We start from the raw sequence: 23,132 nt of genomic DNA on the forward strand, positions 1-23,132 counted from the left end.
GGTGCAGTTACTGCTTTGCACTGTGTAGACAGGCCTTCAAGATGTCTTGCTCCTGTAACTTACCTTAAGGTTATATACATACTCCACACCACATTTTTTTATTGTGTATTTGCTTACTAAATGCAAAGTTGAACAACTTTCTAAACTGTCTTCATTATATTTTGTTTACCATTTTGTGACTTTAAGAAGCGCTTTATCTAGCAGAGTACATTTGCAAAAACGTTACAAATCAGATGGAGCTCCAACTTTTGGCTGTCTTTTTGTTTTAGACATATTTGTTTCAATAATGGTAAATAATTAACTACATATTTCATATAGTTTACGAACAGACTTTTTTAAATATATCATGTATTATCTTTTGAAACAAACAAATAAGATCTAATAATATCTGTCCTTTATTTTTCAAAAAAATGATGCATTTGCGGAAAAAAATTCCACCAATGTGTATATGGAACTACTTCCATTCTTTTCCTATTTAAACGCATTTTGGTTCATACCATGTAAAATTGATAAGGCACACGCAGTTTCTACAGAATTGGTAAATTAATTTAAATTATTTAAAAAAAAAAAAAAATACAACTATACAATTCCAGTGTTTATTTTTCATGTCCCCCTGAGGTGCCATGGTCATGTTAGTGTCAATAAAGAAAATTATCAGTGTTCCCATAAAAATAGAATAACGTAATGACGTAAAATACAAACATACTTTCACGCTACCAGGAAAAATCTATAATATTCCAATAAAAAGTTTGATTATAGTTTGTGCCTATCAGAATAGACTGTCATTTACACCAAGGTATCTGTTTATCAGTACCATGTTTCGGAGCAGCACATTCATCGTGTAAGTAAGAGATAACTATTAAGAACCTGTTTGTCCAGCATTCTGAATTGTTGCAAGTAGTTCTATTACTATAAAGACGCACAAATAAACTCTTCATGAGGGTAACAATTAGAGGTGTGTGTGTGTGTGTGTGTGTGTGTGTGTGTGTGTGTGTGTGTGTGTGTGTGTGTGTGTGTGTGTGTATATATATATATATATATATATATATATATATATATATATTCTATTACAACCTATGCAAGGTGTTGTGACCGAAAAAAGGCAGAATCCAAGTATACGGTAATTCATTCTAAGTAATAAGATTCTTTGTAAGAACATACATAAAAAATACATTTATTAACAGAAAAGCAAAGCAAAGTATGTATATAGAAGAAAGGCCCCTTATAAATTGTGCTCTGAATGATACAACCTGCAGGGCTGGTGAATACTCCTAGGTTTTAACATGCAGGCCTGTGAATACTGTCACTTTTAATTTAGTGTCTACTAATAAATCAGCGCAGATCTTTGGAGATGATAGAATTTCCATGATGAAAAAGTCGCCACAAATATAATAGTCTCCTGTTTGTTTGCTTCCACATGTGGTCAACAATAATTAGGGATAAGATGGTGGCTCACATGATATTAGTCTGCTCATTTCACATGTTTCAAGTTAAAATAAAAAAATTAAAAAAAAAAGTAAAATAAAATCCAGGGGATCAGAAAACATCCTGAATGTATTTTTCCATTTGGGAACCAGGCTTCACCCATGTATCCTTTGCTGTATAGTAAACATTATTATATGTAGTATACAGGAGCCCAGGTAACAGTGCAGAGTGCATAGCACCATAAAGCATTCAGTGCCGTAAGATACCGTCCCTTTAGTCCGCAGTGGGCTTGGTTATAGCACACATATTTCCCAAAGCTGGCTAAGCTTTCCCTCTGTAACAGGATTCAGAACAATATGCTGCTGATCATATTGATTGCCCCCTGCAAGAAAAAAAATCACAAATATTAGACAGGTCTTACACCAAAGGTCCCCAGCCAGTGATATCTCAAAAGCAAAATTCTAAACAAAATAATTAACATAAAGCTGTTCGTAAGTTATTAATAATGCCATGATGCCCATCGTGTTCTTGGAGCACATGTAGGAAGTCTGAGAACCAAATCAATGGTTGGAGACAATAGGGCAGTGTTCCCCAATCTTTCACCTTTATGTCACTAAATTTAATCTCCCCAGGATACCCCTTTGAGCTTACCCTTGATGTCTAGCACAAAGTTGGGCTTCGAACGACAATAGATCCTGCCATCTGGGCTGATCGTCCATAGCATACTTTCTCCTGTTTGTTCAAGGCTCAGGCCAAGTTTGCTTCCAGTAGTAATTACAGTCCCAGCACACGCCAGGGTGCAGTCTTCAGCAATCTGTGGTTAAAACAAAATATATGATCAACAATGTGCACTCCTTTTGTCTGACAAAGAAATATACAGGGCTAATTTGAAGCTGACAAGCATCATGGTCGGTTTTCCAGGGACTCTAGTTTATCACAATACAAATTTGAACAATTATCACAACGTGGTAAAAAAAAAATATATAGAAGACGCTATTCACATCACAACCACTGGATGGCAACATATAGCAAAGAATATTTTCCAAAATATTTGTCAAAGCTGGTCACCTTCAACCACTCATCTAGAGTTAAAGAAAAGGCACGGAAAGACATTTGTCCTTTCTGGAAAGGGAAGAATGAGAGGAGGAAACTGCAAGTGGCATCAGGAAGGAAAATCACACTCTGTTAGGCTGGGTTCCCATTGCGTTATGGGACCGCGTTAAATGGACAGCGTTGCACGGCGAAATTAACGCCGTGCAACGCGTCCGTTAACGCGCCCATTCACGCTAATGGGAACGCGCTAGTGTAGCGCGTGCCATGATCGGCACGCGCTAGCGACGCGCCGGAGATTCCTGGCGCGCCGCGGACGCTGCTTGCAGCGTTCGAGGCGCGCCCGCGGTCCGTTCCCCGCTCTCGCAGATCGGGGATCTGCGAGAGCGGGGACGTTACTGCGACCCCGACCGCAGCCCCATATAAAACATTGCGTTAGCGCAATCCGCTAGCGCTAAACGGATTGCACTAACGCAATGGGACCCTAGCCTAAATGACACATATCCTCCAATAATGCCTCCTGAGGGAATACAGAAACTTTTGTTAAAAGTTTTACCACTTTATATATATGTCAAATATGGGAGGGTTATTTATTTAAGGAGAAAATTAGATGTGAATATTGTCACTTTTTTATCAGACCATTTGTTTGTAAGCTAAAATGTTTTAATGGAATCTGAATCAGTGACATTACGGATAAATGTGTGAAGATTCCTACATGTACTGTATGTACTCTGGACATCTGGAGTCACTTTGAGGAGGAGTTCTGCGTCTCAGGCTCAGCTGAATATTTGCTGAAGTGCTGGGTAGTATTTTCACAAAAATACCATGGTAGAAAAATGTAATATGATTTTTCTTTTTTTTAAATTCAGGTTTTATTTGTAACTCTCTAAGGTGTTAAAAAGTGTTCTAGCACTGAAAGGGTTAGGTCATGTGCACACGGACAGTATTTGGTCAGTATTTTACATCAGTATCTGTAAGCCAAAACCAGGAGTGGAAAAAATACTGATGTACACAAACCTATGTTTGTTAATTAAAGTGTGTGACGCATTTTATTGTAACATCTAAAGAAGAGATACGCATTTAAGTTCTCCCTTCCCTTAATTATCCTTTCATTTCCTACTTTACCAATTACTCCCTATTACGGTATGTACATCTATCTTCCATCCCTCCCTTTTCTCTTCTAATTATATTTCTGTCAATATTTAAAAATGTAATAAAAAATATTGAAACACAAATAATGATGTAATATACTGACTAAATATTGAATGTGTGAATGGGGACGAAAAGCTTATGACAACGCAATGTACAGAATGTTGTCCTTGGTTTACCGTACAGACCACTGAAGGAAATATTCCAAGATGTAACAGGCAACACTGGCTATGATGAGCTGACACTAATCTGTACACTTGTAATGAAAGGTTAATTCTTCTGAATTGGAGTGATCATTGATAAATTCTGAATATAGGTACTGTCCACCCACGTAATATCGGATTCGTGAGGGCAGCATAACTTACCGTATATACTCGAGTATAAGCCAAGAATTTCAGCCCATTTTTTTAGGCTGAAATTGCCCCTAAATACTCGAGTCATACCCAGGGGTCGGCAGGGGAGGGGGAGCGGCAGCTGTCTAATAATACTCACCTGCTTCTGGCGCGGTCCCTGCTTGTCCCTGGTTCTCTGGCGCCGGCAGCTTCTTCCTGTATTGAGCAGTCACATGGTAACGCTCATTACAGTAATGAATATGAACCTGGCTCCACTCCCATAAGGGTGGAGGCGCATATTCATTACTGAGGTACCAAATGGTGGTGTTGAGCCACAATTTGGCATCGTGCTACCCTTCCGTTTGTTACAACTTTAGGGATAAGATCTGTCAATTACTGTAATACTACTATTTAATGCAGAATGGGTCAGTCACACAATGCTAAAAAAGAATTGCCAGTAAAACCTGAAATAATTATACAAAAAGAAAACTTACACGGCATCTAAAGACTCCTTTGTGGTAGACCCAAATCTGATCTTCAGCCCCTGTGTCCTCCATGACTTGTATCCTCAGAAGCTTGATATCATTCAGGCTTCCATTAGTTGACATAAACATTTCATTGGATTTATTCTGAAGCTTGAAGTACAGTCGTTTCTGAAAAATAATATATATGCATATAAAAAAAAAATGCATTTCCCTTGCTGCACCATACTAACATGATAAGATAAACATTTCATATAATTGCTTTCACTTGCTGATTTTACATCATAAGTAGATATATAAAATATTTTGAGCCAAATAGTGTGCAAAAACCTTTAATAAAATACAAAAATATTATCTGTGGATGACACTCTTATGAGGGATCTGTGAATTACAGTACAGTGCCTGCAGTACCGTATATTGTGACTACCACCCCCCTCATCCTCAGGAATACATCCACTTACTGTATACATGGATGTATTCTGAAAGATGAGGGACGTCGTAGTCACCTTTGCAATAAACACTTTGGACACTGCATTACAGTGTATATTTACAATAAATATGGCTAGAACCCCATCATCCTTCAGAATATACCCACTGATACAGCATCTTCTGAAAGATGATGGGGGTTGTTTGCTCACCTTCCCTAATAGGATATCGGACTTGTGAGTACCATAGTTGCAACAATAAATAGTGTACAGGAACAGCTATGTGATTGGTGGAGACAGCTCAGCAACCGTACCCTCCACCAATCACTATCCATCGATGCAGAGGAAGAGGAGGAGAATCGCTCTTTTCTCCCTCCTCAGCTTTAGGCCTCTTTCATACATCCGTGTCTCTGGTACATGTGGTGACAGTGTTCACACATAAAGGAGACACGTACACAAGTAGAGCCATTCAAATGAATGGGTCTGTGCACATGTCAGTGTGTTTCCACGGACCGTGTGTCCATGTGCCCCACACGTAGACAAGTCTGTTTTTTACCATCAGCATTGGCAGCAAAATGTCCGGCAGGCGTCCGCATGGAGAAGACACATGCACGTCATCTGTGTGACACGCATTGGAAGAAGTGCTACAGTAAGCGCTGTTCCCCGGTTCTCCCCTGCTCTGCCAGAGATCGGAACGAGAAAAGATGAAGGAGGTATTCCTCACCCACCGCCTGCGATATAACTAAATGAATGAAAAACCCGGCGTGGGTTCCCCCGTATTTTCTACAACACAGCCAGGCAAAACTTACAACTGGGAGCTGCAACCCTCAGCTGTCAGCAAGGCTGGTTATCAAGAATAGAGGGGTCCCCACACCTTATTTTTAATTATTTAAATAAATAATTTAAAAAAAAAAAAAAAAACGGCATGGCGTCCCCCCCATTTTTGACAACCAGCCTTGCTAAAGCTCACAGCTGGTGGCTGCTATTCTCAGGCTGGTAAGGGGCCATGGATATTGCCCACCCCAGCCTAAAAATAGCAGCCCTCAGCTGCCCAGAAAAGGCACATCTATTAGCTGTGCCAATTCTGGTGCTTTGCCCGGCTCTTCCCACTTGCACTGTAGCGGTGGCAAGTTGGTTTAACACTTGTGAGGTTGATGTCACCGTTGTATTATCAGGTGATATCAAACCCACGGCTTAGTAATGTAACTAATCCTATAGTTATAAAGTAAAGTATATAGTTATAGTAAAAAAAAGACACAGCCAGAATAAAGTCCTTTAATTGAAAAACGACACAGACTCCTTTAATATTCTCAATTAAACCATACATACGACCTCGCCTAATTCCACTGAAGGACTCTCTGTCCAGTAATAAAAGTAAAATAAAAAAAACAATATACCATACCTGTCCGTCATTCTGTCTGACGCCATAATCAATGTCTGAGGGAGAAGCAGTTTTCAACCTGGATGGTGCCAAGATGCGACCATCCAGGCTGAAAACCACTGGTGAATGAGCTGCTGTGAGCGCAGCATCATTCACCAGCAGTGACATCATCGAGGCCGGGCCAAGAGCTCCATCTGCGCTGTTACGTGTTACGGAATCACTCAGCACCCAGAATATGTTGTGCAGTTATATGTATGTAAGATGCATGTGAGATGCATGTCCCTAATGCATCAGCCCACAGGCTGCGCCCCTGGGCAGAGGGGACACGATATTCCCCTTTTGTCCGCCCCCCACCTTTGTAATTCCCACAGTAAATATCGTCAGACGCCGGCCACCTGCGGCTATTGTAATGTATGTCTGGCTTGCCGCTTTTCTATTGGCCTGCCCTCTGTATCTGTGTGATATATTCTGTGTCCTGTGAGTAAAGTGTTGTCAGACTGGAAATACGTGGAGAAGCAGTGATCTTTTATATGAGCCCATGTAACTAAGCAATTCCAGCCAGCGTCCTTCATTCAGACTCCAGCCAAAGCAGAGTGGACCTCCTGAAACACGGGGTGGTACTGAAAGAGGTACCCCAGCTTGGTAGACCCCGTTACATGCGCCGCATCCATGGCCATTTTCCTGGAGACATAGCGTAGAGGTAGATGTGGATGGAGATCTCGGCTTTCCTCCATCTGTGCATGCGCAGACTGAGAAGCCGGACCCTGGAAGAAGAATGGTGGCCGCCATATACCGCCGCTGCAGGGCCACCGCTCACCACAGGACCGCCGCACCACGTCCGCAACACTCCCAGCTCTGGGCCCACAGAGGTTTCTGTCCTGATGAAGAGGTCCTGCGCAACCTCGAAACACGTTGACCCCGTAAACCTGTTTTATGATTACATTTTTATCCGTTGGTAACCACTGTGGATTCATTAGCAGCAGCAGCGGAGGAGTGACATCTCCCTCCTGATCAACCCTAAAAAGGTACACAGACGCTGCAGGTCCAGGCTAGCTGAAGTAACTTTCACAGTTTATGCGATCAGTCACATGCCTGAAAGGAGATTAAAAATGTGGCAATTGCCGTAGCAATGGTGTGGGTATGTCTAAATACAGCAGAACCATGTGTGTACTGTGCATGTAGCAGTGTTGTATACATGTGTGCACTGCATAGAGTCTGTAGAATGTACAGGCTGAAAAGTTTTATGTATTTGCAGAGAAACACTGACAATAGATCTACTTTCTCTCTATTGTAACCTAGTGAACACTACTTACTATCTTTTATTAGCAGGGACTACATTATTCCTAATTTTTTGCCATCTAAACCTGGGGTGTATTTTATAACAAGATGTATCCTATAAGTTAAATAAATATGGTATGTCATATTGCACATAAATGTAGGACGTGTTGAAATGCTCAGGGAACTAGTCTGATATATTAAAAAAAAAATCAGGTTCACTAAGAAATACATGGCAATGTGTAAAAACTGATGGAAAGTAAACACAGATTTAGAAGTGTAGCAGATACAACAATAATCTTATAATAATCTTTATTTATATAGCGCCAACATATTCCGCAGCGCTTTACAGTTTAACCGTTTCAAACACAACAGTCTAAGTAACAACGTTAACAATACAATAATTAAAGTGAAATAAAACGACCCTGCTCGTGAGAGCTTACAATCTACAATGAGGTGGGGGAGATACAAAGTATAGGTGTGTATTTACAATGATGTATTTACAATGATGGTCCAGCCATCTTCAGGGGTTGGGTAATAGATAGGGATAGTGAATGGGCTACACACACACAAACATAACACGACTTTGATTACTGAATGTGATAGGCCGCTCTGAACAAATGTGTTTTGAGCGAGCGCCTAAAACTATGCAAATTGTGGATGGTCCTAATATCTTGGGGTAGAGCATTCCAGAGGATTGGTGCAGCGCGGGAGAAGTCTTGGAGTCGGGAGTGGGAGGTACGGATTAGTGCAGAGGTTAGGCGAAAGTCATTTGCAGAGCGCATCGGTCGGCTAGGCCGATAGACCGAAAAGAGGGAGGAGATGTATGGGGGTGCCGTACGGTGGAGAGCTTTGTGGGTGTGAACAAGTACTTTGAATTGTATCCTGTAATGAATGGGCAGCCAGTGTAACGACTGGCGAAGAGCGGATGCATCTGAGTAATGACTAGCCAGATGGACAACCCTGGTTGCTGCATTAAGGATTAATACTGGAGAGGGGAAAGTCAAGTAAGAGGGAGGCCAATTAGTAGAGCATTACAGTAGTCCAGGCGGGAGTGGATCAGGGCGACAGTGAAGGTTTTTGTTGTTTCCATGGTGAGAAAAGGGCGGATTCTAGAGATGTTCTTTAAGTGTAAGCGGCACGAGTGGGCAAGAGATTATATATGGGAGGTGAAGGAGAGATCGGAGTAAAACTTAACACCCAGACAGCGCGCCTGCTGCTGCCGGGGTGTTATTATGGTGCCACCCACGGAGAGGGAAATGTCAGATTTAGGGAGGTTAGTAGATGGCAGGAGCAGAAGAAGTTCAGTTTTGGAGAGGTTGAGTTTCAGATAGAGAGCGGACATGATGTTGGAGACTGCAGACAGTCAGTGGCGTTCTGTAGTACAGCGGGGGTAAGGTCAGGGGATGATGTGTATAGTTGTGTGTCATTGGCATAAAGATGGTACTGAAAGCCAAATCTGCTGATGGTCTGTCCAATTGGGGCCGTGTAGAGAGAGAAGAGAAGGGGGCCAAGAACTGAGCCCTGAGGTACCCCGACAGTGAGAGGAAGAGGAGATGAAGTGGAGCCAAAGAACAGAACACTGAAGGAGCGGTCAGAAAGATAGGAGGAGAACCAGGAGAGAGCAGTGTCCTTAATGCCAAGTGACTGGAGCCTAGAGAGTAGGAGAGGGTGGTCAGTGTCAAAAGCTGCAGAAAGGTCGAAAAGAATGAGCAGAGAGTGGTCACCATTACGTTTTGCTGTCAGAAGGTCATTGGTCACTTTGATGAGTGCAGTTTCTGTCGAATGTAGGGGGCGGAAACCGGACTGTGAAGGGTCTAGGAGGGAGTGAGTGGAGAGGTAACGGGTAAGGCGGGAGTATATCAGTCGCTCCAAGAGTTTTGAGATGAAGGGGAGATTGGAGACTGGTCTGTAGTTGTTTGTGCAGGATGGGTCGAGGGTGGGTTTCTTTAGTAATGGAGTAATGATAGAGTGTTTGAAGGAGGAGGGGAAAATGCCAGAGGAGAGGGAGAGATTAAAGATTGTAGTTAGGTGAATTGTGACGACTGGAGAGGGAGACTGGAGGAGATGTGAGGGAATGGGGTCGGTAGTGCATGTAGTCGGACGAGAAGAGGAGAGGAGCCTGGAGACTTCTTCTTCTGTGATGGGATCGAATGTGGAGAGTGAGCCAGGGGAAATGCAGGGAGGGATGGGAGTCACTGAACTTGGTGATTGGGAGCGGATTTCCTGACGGACACATTTAAACTGCTGCTGAACACAACATCAAAAGAAAGCAACAGAAAATAATGAAGATATTCAGAAATTAATACCTGTCGAAGTGGACGCAGAGATCCAATGTTATTCCATCCACTGAATTGTGACCACTGTGCAATCTTTTTTGGCATAACAAGTAACTGTCTACCTCGGTAATTTTCATATTCATAAAAGACCCATCTGAAAACAGAGTTAGCGTGATTAACATCATGTTCAAATGACCATAAATAGAAAACATTTAAAGGGAACCTGTCACCCCCCCCCCAGGCGTCAAACTAAAAGAGCCACCTTGTGCAGCAGTAATGATGCATTCTGACAAGGTGGCTCTTTTAGCTATTGGTGCTCTAACTGCAGAAATACAGGTCCTTCTCAAAAAATTAGCATATAGTGTTAAATTTCATTATTTACCATAATGTAGTGATTACAATTAAACTTTCATATATTATAGATTCATTATCCACCAACTGAAATTTGTCAGGTCTTTTATTGTTTTAATACTGATGATTTTGGCATACAACTCCTGATAACCCAAAAAACCTGTCTCAATAAATTAGCATATCAAGAAAAGGTTCTCTAAACGACCTATTACCCTAATCTTCTGAATCAACTAATTAACTCTACACACATGCAAAAGATACCTGAGGCTTTTATAAACTCCCTGCCTGGTTCATTACTCAAAACCCCCATCATGGGTAAGACTAGCGACCTGACAGATGTCAAGAAGGCCATCATTGACACCCTCAAGCAAGGGGGTAAGACCCAGAAAGAAATTTCTCAACAAATAGGCTGTTCCCAGAGTGCTGTATCAAGGCACCTCAATGGTAAGTCTGTTGGAAGGAAACAATGTGGCAGAAAACGCTGTACAACGAGAAGAGGAGACCGGACCCTGAGGAAGATTGTGGAGAAGGACCGATTCCAGACCTTGGGGAACCTGAGGAAGCAGTGGACTGAGTCTGGTGTGGAAACATCCAGAGCCACCGTGCACAGGCGTGTGCAGGAAATGGGCTACAGGTGCCGCATTCCCCAGGTAAAGCCACTTTTGAACCATAAACAGCGGCAGAGGCGCCTGACCTGGGCTACAGAGAAGCAGCACTGGACTGTTGCTAAGTGGTCCCAAGTACTTTTTTCTGATGAAAGCAAATTTTGCATGTCATTCGGAAATCAAGGTGCCAGAGTCTGGAGGAAGACTGGGGAGAAGGAAATGCCAAAATGCCTGAAGTCCAGTGTCAAGTACCCACAGTCAGTGATGGTGTGGGGTGCCATGTCAGCTGCTGGTGTTGGTCCACTGTGTTTCATCAAGGGCAGGGTCAATGCAGCTAGCTATCAGGAGATTTTGGAGCACTTCATGCTTCCATCGGCTGAAATGCTTTATGGAGATGAAGATTTCATTTTTCAGCACGACCTGGCACCTGCTCACAGTGCCAAAACCACTGGTAAATGGTTTACTGACCATGGTATTACTGTGCTCAATTGGCCTGCCAACTCTCCTGACCTGAACCCCATAGAGAATCTGTGGGATATTGTGAAGAGAAAGTTGAGAGACGCAAGACCCAACACTCTGGATGAGCTTAAGGCCGCTATTGAAGCATCCTGGGCCTCCATAACATCTCAGCAGTGTCACAGGCTGATTGCCTCCATGCCACGCCGCATTGAAGCAGTCATTTCTGCCAAAGGATTCCCGACCAAGTATTGAGTGCATAACTGAACATTATTATTTGATGTTTTTTTTGTTTGTTATTAAAAAACACTTTTATTTGATTGGATGGGTGAAATATGCTAATTTATTGAGACAGGTTTTTTGGGTTATCAGGAGTTGTATGCCAAAATCATCAGTATTAAAACAATAAAAGACCTGACAAATTTCAGTTGGTGGATAATGAATCTATAATATATGAAAGTTTAATTGTAATCATTACATTATGGTAAATAATGAAATTTAACACTATATGCTAATTTTTTGAGAAGGACCTGTAATCCGTTTTGTAATTTGTCCTAAATACCTTTCTTCATTCCTAGAGGTAGGTCTTTACCCCCCTGCTGCAGACGCCTCACAGCCGTCACTCAAGTCTTCTTGGCGCCGGGCGCCGCCTCCTCGGCGCTGTTTTAAAATCAGCCGGCGCCTGCGCTCTTTTGTCATGCCTTGGGCAGGCGCAGTGAGCGCTGCCTGTCTGTCCTCATATGCAGTCTCGCTGACTGCGCCTGTGCGGCCGCCCTGCCTGTGAATCCCAGCCCCTCAGTGTCTTCTGACACTGAGTGACGGCTGTGTGGCGTCTGCAGCAGGGGGGAAAGGCCTGCCTCCAGGACTGAAGAAAGGTATTTCGGACAAATTACAAAACGGATTATTTCTGCATTTACAGCACCAATAACTAAAAGAGCCACCTTCTCAGAATGCAGCATTACTGCTGCACAAGGTGGCTCTTTTAGTTTCAAACACCTGGGGGTGACAGGTTCCCTTTAATTTCATACTTGTAAGTGGTGCTTGCCTCATTTTTTTCCACCACTCACAAGTGAGGATCTCCTGGTGACATGCCATCACTAGCACACTGCACTGGTGTGCAGCAGCCTTCCATTTCATAGTGCAGTGCAACTCACAGAATGCCTCTCCCATGTAAGACTGCCACAGCTGAAAGCAACTTCTTTTTCTCATTCAGGATGGGCTTTTATTGTGGCTATTAGCAAGTTGTTTTTGTCTTCTTTATTTAAAAAGGATTGTCTCTTTTTTGAAAACCAGGCACAGTTTTTTGTTTTTTTTATAACAAACTGCGCTTGACTCACCCTCTCTGGGTCTACCACGGAGTCAGTTGTGGCAGCCAATCAGTGAGCTCAAGTAAACTGAGCAGGGTTGAGTAAAGTAAGAGTTCACTATTTTCCTGCCACGCTGTTAACTTGAAGTCAGCACTGTAGCCAATATCAGAGACTGGGAGCAATGGTGGAGGCTCAGAAGTGGACCCAGGAACAGTGAATGACCGGCATTTTTTTTTTTTTTAATAAAAGAAATGGAACACAAAAACAACTAACAGCGCCTAGGAACCAAGATTTTTTTTTTTTAAAGGAACACTATCTTTAGGTACACCCTCTAATCTAAATACTCACAAAAACACAAGTTGAAATCACACATTATTATAACTAGCCTCACCATTGCGCACTTTTTTTTAGGACTCATAAAATATATAATACATTGGTTGCAGTAGCACAATGCAGGATGTGCTGTAAGGCTATGTGCCCATGTTCAGGATTTTTCGTGTTTTTTCGGCGATTTTCCGCTGCAAAAACGCTTAAAAAATGCGTACATTAAGCATCCTATCATTTTAATGCATTCTGCAATGTTTGTGCCCATGCTGAGTTTTTTTTCGCGAAAAAAACCGCATCGCGGGAAAAAAACGCAGCATGTTCATGAATTTTGCTGAAAATCTGCGGAATTGCCGCTATATTATTGCATTGGGAACCTCCGGGAAAAAACTCAAAAAATCCGTGAAAAAAAGAGAGCAAAAAAAGCGATAAATATGCAAAAAAAAAACGTGAGTGGCTTTCCTGCGAAAGGAGTCCGGATTTGCTCAGGAAAATTCTGCATACATTCCTGAACGCGGGCACATAGCCTAAATGCTTTCATAAGAATTTAGGAACGTTATCAAATATCCTACAAATGTCTGTTCTGTTCCTGATCTAAGGATCTCAACTTTTAGTTGAGATGAATCTGTCCTGCACTTTATGTACATGCTCAGTAGTGACCAGGGCTGTGGAGTCGGAGTCACGGAAATTGAGAAGTCGGAAGTTTGTCTTACCGATTCCACAGCTCTGGTTATAGCTGCTTTTTCTGCATTTGCTATGAAGTAAAAAAAAACATTTGTGAACATCCTCTAGGTGTGCTGGTTCCATAATTTTAGGCTTGGATTCTAGTATTTGATTTTCTAGCCATGTTATACCTCCTATGCATAGTACTTTAATTCCCCTATTCCATGACCCCACATTCTGTCCCCCGCTTCGGCTAGGTTATCCTTTGAAAGATTTTTAATGTTTTCTTGTTTTGCTAATGTGACATTTTGACAGCAGTAATAAGCATTGACACTTTGTGTTAGCATTTTGGATTTCATCTTTTAACTTTTCCGCTGATAGGAGTTCATTGTGGCAGAAAACAGGCTGACGGGGAATCGCTCAAAGTGAAAAGGCTGTAATCACCATGTCAGAGAAAGGTGACCAATATGAGAAACAAAAGGTAACCATGCCACTCACATGCCACCTAGAACGTCAAGAGACCGTAAATCTGGAGAGTAGCCCATTGCCCGTAGATCAGCTGTTTCTTTGCCAAGTTTCACTCTTCTTCCTTTATAGTTCTCATTTCCATAAAGTACTAGACTGGGGTCTGAAAACTCCTTTAAAAAAGCAGAACAATTCAACAGCTATCAGTAAAAAGTTCTTAGAAAAATAAGGACACATTGATTTAGAGCCACTGAATATTGCTTACATGATTGAGCCTCTGCTTCACAAAACATCTGCTCAGTCATGTTATATACCTAACAACAAAGTACTTACATATTTTATAGTCTTCACAGATCTGATAACTGTGCCATGTGGACATCCCATAGCACATAAATTAGGGAAGCTTCCTTCTTCTAATACCCATAGACTTCCCAAGAAATCAGCCTGGTCATATGCAGCCCACCTGGAAAATGACGGCAAGTGCAATTACAATTAAGACATACAGAAATACTACTGTAATTTTATTGACAGAGGAAAAGTTTGTCACATAGTCAAATATGAAGAATTGGAAAAAGATGCATCAAAGGCTGCCACATGACAATAATAATGTTGCAATACATGGTAAGAATAATCAATGTCCGCCAATATGCCATCAACATGCAAACTGTGCATATAGCAAGTCATTCACTGCAAAACTGAGAAAGCTAAAGACAACTACCATTTTGGAAAGCTTGTGGTTTCATCGATAGTGGTAGTAGAAACATAGCAAGTTAGAAAAGTAACTGATAAATTTGGCTCAGGTATAAAAACAGTAAAATAGATAAAAGCAGTACTTACAGTTTCAGAATTTACTTTCATTAGCTGAATTATATCCCTATCAGCAGATTTTTGACAAATTTTGTTGTACATATTGGGCCAGATTTATGAAGGTGTCTAAACACTTGCATAAAAGAGCTCCAAATGTTGCAAAATCATGCTTCAATTGGCCATGGCAGTGAGCAGACATTTAACTGTATGGACCTACCCTTCCGATCCACTTCTTCTCTGGGGCTATTGGATCTTACTGTACAGTATATAATGGAGTTCCTTTGATACCCCGTGCTTATGAAGACTGGAAGTACACACACATAGATATGCGTTTTAAGCATAATGCCCAATTACAAAATTTACAAAGAAAAAAAATCATTGGCTGTTTTCATCACTAGACTTTTGAAAACTGAATATTCTAGAGCAGTTACATAGAAGATTTTATTAAATCATTAACATTGTGTATCAGTTTCAGCAATTCCATTTCCAAAACTACAGATTTGGTTTCCTTACAAATTAAAGCAACTGTTACAAAAACATCTTGCTTACCGGCCACAAACAACCTTGCATGACATGACTGTAAAAGACTCCTCGAGGTTACTTGAATCCGCTTCTAATAACTGTTTTTCACCTTTGAAATTAGATTCTGAAAACAGCTCAACCTAAAATGGGAGGATGAAAAAAGAAAAACATTTTTTCCCAACTGCACACAAAAAACACAAGACCTGAACAGAAGATGCTATTAACTAACATATAATCCTAAATTCACACATAGGATCTCACTTTTTGTATTGCGGACATGATTTAAAGCTAAGTTTCCCACATCATGGTATATAAGTTTATAGTGGCAAAGTGCCACATTGTCTAATTATTTACATTAAGGCAGAAATTGTTAAAATACTTTGCAAGTCAAATATTTTAATGAGCTCAACATACCCACCGCAGATTCCCAAAAGACCAAAGAAAAGGTGTCTTAAGTGCAAATGTGAAATATCTGCTAGGAATCCTCCAATACCCACTTGCTATACACTGAAACTGAACATGTGTATAATCTATACCTTAAAAGTAACAGTCACACATAATGATCAAGGAACATATACCTCACATCTCTAATACTTGGACGTACTATCCCTTCCGAGGTCAGAAAGGGGTTAATACAAAATATGATTACTAAAATGTGACAAACAAAGTACATACCCTAAACTGTCCTGGACTTTCAATGGCTTCCTGTTTAAAATGAACAAAAAGTATTAAGAGGAATAGTTATACAACAGAAACTTCAACTTATAAGCTCCATGTTTCTCTAACAGCAATTAATAAACAAGTGCAAATATTTTGCAAGAAAAAGTTACACTGCAAGCATTAAGGTACCGTCACACATAGCGACGCTGCAGCGATACCGACAACGATCCGGATCGCTGCAGCGTCGCTGTTTGGTCGCTGGAGAGCTGTCACACAGACAGCTCTCCAGCGACCAACGATCCCGAGGTCCCCGGTAACCAGGGTAAACATCGGGTAACTAAGCGCAGGGCCGCGCTTAGTAACCCGATGTTTACCCTGGTTACCATCCTAAAAAGTAAAAAAACAAACGCTACATACTTACCTACCGCTGTCTGTCCTCGGTGCTCTGCTTCTCTGGTCTGGCTGTGAGCGCCGGGCAGCCAGAAAGCAGAGCGGTGACGTCACCGCTCTGCTTTCCGGCTGACCGACGCTCACAGCCAGTGCAGGAGGAGAGCAGAGCACAGCGCTGGAGGACAGACGGCTGTAGGTAAGTATGTACTGTTTGTTTTTTTACTTTTAGGATGGTAACCAGGGTAAACATCGGGTTACTAAGCGCGGCCCTGCGCTTAGTTACCCGATGTTTACCCTGGTTACCAGCAAAGACATCGCTGAATCGGTGTCACACACGCCGATTCAGCGATGTCTACGGGGAGTCCAGCGACGAAATAAAGTTCTGGACTTTCTTCCCCGACCAGCGATCTCCCAGCAGGGGCCTGATCGCTGCTGCCTGTCACACTGGACGATATCGCTAGCGAGGACGCTGCAACGTCACGGATCGCTAGCGATATCGTCTAGTGTGACGGTACCTTTAGTAGAAGAGAGACATTAAGAAAAATGGCAGCAGAATGTGTATTGAAATGAGAAAAAATGTAAAACAGATCTACATTAAAGCTGCATTTTGTGTTGAATTTAGACAAAAACACTTGTTATATTTGTTGAACTATTTAGATTTTTTTTTTTTGCAAAAAGAGCTTGTGAACAATGTATTTATCAAGCCTTCTACACTTGCATGTTATGCACATAACACTATTGCGACATACTGGCACATTGTGGTCTATGCCAGTAATAACAAATACACTATTATATAAAACACTAAAAAAAAAAGGATAATGCGAACACCGCCAGGGTTTCAGGCAGTTCCTCTGGGAGTTTAAGGACTCCAAGTAAAAAAACTTAACACAAAATCTTTGTCCCACTTGTATAATAAAACAATTATATATGCTAATCTTCTCTCTAATTATTATGAAGTACAATTTGTCTTTTTTTGCAAATGGGTGCCAAACTCAAATGCCTTACGGCCTGGCCTAGCCTAGGCACAGTGCCATGTGAGAGACATGAAAACTGCTTGTGCTCAGAGCTGTAGCAGAAGTCATACTGCTTAATCAAAACCATTGTGAATCTCAGTGTTAGGGCTCACTCACACCACCGTATAAATCGCATGAGTGCTAGCCCACATGACAATTCAATTCTGTAGAATAGGAAACTGTAAATGGTCCTGTAAATGATTAATAGTAAAAAACGAATTGGATACAGATTGAACACTGACAGCACACAAATGACAAGTGATTAAAAAACCTTCCCAATAATTTGGATGAAAACTGGACCGATATTTTATACGCTCATCTGACCCTTCACCAGGTTAAGGATGTTAAACTAGCAACATAGTGGAATAGTGACTGCAGAGCCGAGTTTTTGTTTTTTCATTTTTCCTCTCTGTTGCATAAATATCAGATATTAAAATTTACATTGTAAGTTATATTAAACCCAACTGGTGTTACTAGAGATATTTCTCTGGGGGTTGTTACTTTTTACCCTGCATAATACATTCAGAAATCATAAGGAGTTATCATGCAGGGGAAATAAGAACACATCCACAGAAAAACTTGCTTTCTCCTGTGGTACATTTAAAGCCAAGCTATACTCAAACTGATGAAAATTCCTCTTTAGGCTATGTGCACACATTGAATAAATGGATCCAGAAATTGCTGCACCATTTCTGCATCTCTTGGCAGGAAAAAAAAAGCAGCTGCAAAAAAACGCATTTTTTATGCGATTTTTTCACCGATTTTGGTGAGGTCAATGGTAAAAAAAAAAACGCTGGCAAAAACGCAGAGAATTGACATGCTGCAGTTTATTTTGAGCACCAAATCTCCAAGTCAAAAATGCTCAACATGTGCATGATACTTCTGGCTTCTCATTCACTTTGCTGGCATAAAGATTGCTTCAGGTTTTGCTAGCAAATCTGTATGGCAAAAATGCACCAAATCTTTAATGTGTGCACAAACCCTTGAAGGGCTTCTCAAAGAATGTAATATAACTGCTCCCATCACATGATCTATACTGCATCCCGTTCTAGTCACCTGTAAGGACGGATTGCAGTTTGAAGAAATAGAACTGCCAAGACCCATGTCTCAACTGACAGAGCAGCTATATCGTAAGCATATATACTTTAGCTACTAGAGAAGTGCTGTAGTAGAAACTGGGGAGCGAAACAAGCATAATAGGGCCTTAACTGGTAACACAGTGTAGAACCAGAAACTTGGTAGAGAAACAAGAGCAATAGGGTCCTAACTGGTAAAACGGTGAAGTATCATATAGGGGGTGCCATCTCACCTGGTAAGGTTGCAAATTAGCAACATACTTAACACATACACCAGCTCCAGCAGGACCGGAGAAGATACTTGATCATAGGAAAAAAATGTGTCTGAATCTGCAAAGCTGAAGAATTCAGGATACCGACTGTTCCTTGAAAAGTTTTTATTGAAATAGGTTTAAAAGTAAACACAATTCAAGGTCACACAGGGCCTCTTCCTCAGAAAAAAACCCAATATCCATTGACACCCAATTACATTGTTTTTTGTCCTGTGGAAGAGGCCCTGTGAGACCTTGAAAGGCTTTGAATTTTAAACCTATTTCAATAAAAACTTTTTAAAAAACAGTCGGTATCCTGGATTCTTCAGCAGCGTAGATTCAGACACTTTTTTTTTCCTTTGATCAAGAGAAGCGCTGTAACAAAGAAATATATCTTTTCCTTGGCTGACTAAGCACCCTGTATTTTTTCTCCATGTTCAGTCTCCATGCTCAGTAAGCTGTGGAAAAGATATTTCTTCAGATGTAACAGCGATTCTCCAGCAGCTCTGGTATGTGTGCTTACAATACAGCTCCTTTGACAGTGAAGACACAGGTCTTGGGAGCTGTTCAGAACTCTGCAGCCTATCCTGACACGTGACTAAGATGAGCTATCATTTGAATCATTTGACTGGGGCCATTTTATCACAATCTTGTATGCCTCTTAATGAGAAACTTATGACAAGCACCAATTATCTAAAATGAAAATTTTTATATGAAGATGCAAAAAGTTATCACTGCGAAAACAAAGTCTTCTAGATTTTTTTTTTTTTTTTACACTACCCTGTAATGGGCAATGTACAAAACATTTCTGCTGAACTTACCATGAGTATTGGCTGCAGTGAGGTTATCTTGCAGTTCTTGGCTCCCCAGTCACTAAAGTTAGAGTACATCCCTTTCTCCAGGATGTATTGCTCACCGGTAAAGTCAGGAGATTCATATGCCACCCACCTATTGTATAACATTGACAATATATAATCACTCTCTAGCAAATGCATATCTTTTACTACATAGTTATTTATCTTAAAGCAATATTAAGTCCAGAGGGCTTCAAAAGAGAAAACACAGTAGTTTGACAATAAATGGCTTCACCCAACCACTATCCATGAGTGGAGAAATAGTTTTGGTGTTATCACTCATATTCTTTCTGCTGACATTCTGTCTGCTGTGTGATTCCTATAAGTGTGTCCTAGAAGTGTGAAGATTAATTTAGAATTAAAACCAGAAGGATGTATACAGACTGTGCCCTGCCATCTGCCACCATCGCCCTCTAACCAGCATGTCTATTCTTCCTACAGGTATGTTCATGCACCCAGCTCTCCAGCCTGCCCTCCTGCCTTGTCTGTCTATGAAGTGCACATAGAACATCACCCAACTTTCCACACAGACTTTCCTCTGCTCCTAGCATTCACATGGTATGCCTTTCAGCTAACCCCAGCTTACCCCAGTGTTATTTATGACCTTGTTTACTCAGGCTTGATTGTATGCATCTGGTCCACCCTTAATTCTCTGACCAAGATGAGCAGAGACCACTCCTCTCTGCTTCACACCTGAATGCACTTAGTTGCACATATATTGCACAGCACAAGTCTGCAATGACTTTAGTCTGCTGTGTGATTCCTATAAGTGTCCTAGAAGTGTGAAGATTAATTTAGAATTAAAAAAAGAATTGAACCAGAAGGGAACTGAAAGTAACTGGCCAGTCACTGTAAAACAATGTTTCTGTTTGTTTTCACTTTCACCCCTATAATTCTTCACCTTCTGCAAACTCCCATAATCCCTACTCCTAGTAAAGAACTGCTCATCTCCTCTTCAATCTTCCCCATCCATCTCACCTCCTACTCAGAACTGTTTCTTAACATTCAATCCTCTCCAAGCACAGACAGCCACCTCATGCCCTCTCCTGCTCCCACCTGCTCCCACTTTCGCTGCTCCTTCTCACTGCTGGTGATATCTCTCCAAATCCTGGTCCTCCTCACCACATCCCCACAGTCCGTTCTACCTCCCATACACGCTCTATCACAAATTTCCGTAACCTCTCTAACCTTATACCCATTCGCCCAGCCCCCACTTCCCCAGTCCCACTAACAGGAGCTCTGTGGAAAGCATGCTCTGTCTGCAACAAGCTTTCTTACATCCACGATCTTTTTGTTACTACCAAACTTTCCTTCTTCGCCATCACCGAAACCTGGCTCACCCCTTCTGACACAGCCTCTCCTGCTGCACTGTCATATGGTGGCTTCCACCTTTCTCACACACCCGCCCCAGCAGCAAGCATGGCGGAGGAGTTGGTTTTCTCCTGTCAGATAACTGCTCCTTCACCCCAATCCCACTGCCACCCTGTTACCCTCCATTCCTTTGAGGTGTACTCTGTGCGCATCTATGCCCCCACCAACCTCCAACTGGCTGTCATTTACCGACCCCCAGGGCCAGCCACCACCTTCTTTGACTACTTCACCACCTGGCTACTTCTCTTCCTTTCTGCGGACATCCCCACTATCATCATGGGTGACTTCAACATCCCCATTGACACTTCCCTCTCAGCTGCCACTAAACTTCTATCTCTCACTTCATCCTTTGGCCTCACTCAATGGTCTTCTGCAGCCACTCACAAAGATGGTCACACATTGGACCTCATCTTCACATGCCTCTGCTCCCTATCTAACCTCTTTAACTCACCTCTACCTCTTTCTGACCACAATCTACTCACATTCTCTTCCCTCTCCACTCCTTGGCTACAATCCCGACCCAACAAACTTGCACACCCTCGTAGAAATCTTAAACACCTTGATCTACATTCACTCTCTGAATCCCTCCTCCCTCTCACAGACATAAGTTCCCTACACAATGGGGATGATGCTGCCGCTCTATATAACACAACAATAGCTGCAGCTTTGGAATCTCTTGCACCTCTCACACACAACAAAGCTCGCAAAATCAACAGACAGCTCTGGCACACCAGCCTGACCAAAGAACTGAGGCGAGCTTCCAGGGCTGCAGAGCGGAGATGGAAAAGATCCCACTCCAACGAGCACTTTATCGCATTCAAACAGTCCCTCACTACTTTCAAGACAACACTCGCCACAGCTAAACAAACCTACTTCTCATCTCTCATATCCTCCCTGTCTCACAACCATAAACAGTTATTCAACACCTTCAACTCTCTCCTCCGTCCCCCAGCACCTTCTTCCTCCCCACTCATCTCAGCTGAAGACTTTGCCTCATTTTTCAAGCAGAAGATTGAGAACATCAGAGACAGTTTTAGTCGACAACCCCCAGAGCCCTTCCTCCCAACTACCCAGCCCTCCACCTCCAAAACCAACTTCTCCACTATTACAGAAGATCAACTCTCCACTCTACTCTCAAGATCGCATCTCACCACCTGTGCACTTGATCCTTTCCCACTTCATCCCAAACCTCGCCACAGTCTTCATCCTAACTCTAACCCATCTCTTCAACCAATCACTAATAACTGGTGTTTACCCCCTCAAGCTTTAAACATGCCTCAATCACACCTATCCTCAAAAAGCCCTCTCTTGACCCATCCTCTGTATCTAGCTATCGCCCTATATCACTTCTCCTCTATGCCTCAAAACTACTGAAACAACACGTCCATCTTGAACTGTCCTCCCATCTATCTTCCTGCTCCCTTTTCGACCGCTTACAATCAGGCTTCCGGTCACACCACTCCACTGAAACTGCCCTAACTAAGGTCACCAATGACCTATTAACCGCCAAGGGCAAGCGACACTACTCTGTCCTCCTCCTCCTGGACCTGTCCTCTGCTTTTGACACAGTGGACCATTCCCTATTACTACAGATCCTCTCATCCCTTGGCATCACAGACTTGGCCCTATCCTGGATCTCGTCATACCTAATTGACCGAACATTCTGCGTCTCCCATTCACACACCACCTCCTCACCTCGCCCCCTATCTGTCGGAGTCCCACAAGGTTCAGGTCTAGGGCCCTTGCTCTTCTCCATTTACACTTTTGGCCTGGGACAGCTCATAGAATCTCACAGTTTTCAGTATCATCTCTATGCTGATGACACACAGATCTACATCTCTGGACCAGATATCACCACCCTACTAACCAGAATCCCTCAATGTCTATCCGCTATTTTATCCTTCTTCTCCACTAGATTTCTAAAACTTAACATGGACAAAACAGAATTCATTATCTTTCCCCCATCTCACGCTACCACCCCCAACGAACCTATCCATTACATTAAATTGCTGCCCACTCTCCCCAGTCCCACAAGCTTGCTGTCTCGGGTTAATCCTTGACACTGATCTCTCCTTCAAACCGCATATCCAAGCCCTTTCCACTTCCTGCTGCCTTCAACTCAAAAATATTTCACGGAGCCATACATTCCTCAACCAAGAATCTGCAAAAACCCTAGTTCATGCCCTCATCATCTCCCGCCTCGACTACTGTAACCTCCT

The 23,132-nt window shown here is 42.2% G+C and overlaps 1 protein-coding gene across 2 annotated transcripts in view; it reads right to left on the bottom strand.

Annotated features, from left to right (window-relative positions):
• Positions 1 to 1,158: 1,158 nt before the first annotated feature.
• The window catches only part of CRYBG1 (crystallin beta-gamma domain containing 1), a 471,483-nt gene continuing 449,509 nt past the window's right edge, over positions 1,159 to 23,132 (bottom strand). For both annotated transcript variants that reach the window (XM_069726284.1, XM_069726285.1), the window contains 9 exons: positions 19,510 to 19,636; positions 15,974 to 16,003; positions 15,326 to 15,438; positions 14,303 to 14,432; positions 14,003 to 14,142; positions 9,829 to 9,952; positions 4,451 to 4,609; positions 2,077 to 2,239; positions 1,159 to 1,807 (listed from right to left, as the gene is read on the bottom strand). In XM_069726284.1, coding sequence (XP_069582385.1) covers positions 1,719 to 1,807; positions 2,077 to 2,239; positions 4,451 to 4,609; positions 9,829 to 9,952; positions 14,003 to 14,142; positions 14,303 to 14,432; positions 15,326 to 15,438; positions 15,974 to 16,003; positions 19,510 to 19,636 — 1,075 coding nt within the window. In that variant the 3' untranslated portion in view covers positions 1,159 to 1,718. The remainder of the gene's footprint in view (positions 1,808 to 2,076; positions 2,240 to 4,450; positions 4,610 to 9,828; positions 9,953 to 14,002; positions 14,143 to 14,302; positions 14,433 to 15,325; positions 15,439 to 15,973; positions 16,004 to 19,509; positions 19,637 to 23,132) is intronic.

This window comes from Ranitomeya imitator, chromosome 5 (genome assembly GCF_032444005.1).
Source record: "Ranitomeya imitator isolate aRanImi1 chromosome 5, aRanImi1.pri, whole genome shotgun sequence".
NCBI lineage: Eukaryota > Metazoa > Chordata > Amphibia > Anura > Dendrobatidae > Ranitomeya > Ranitomeya imitator.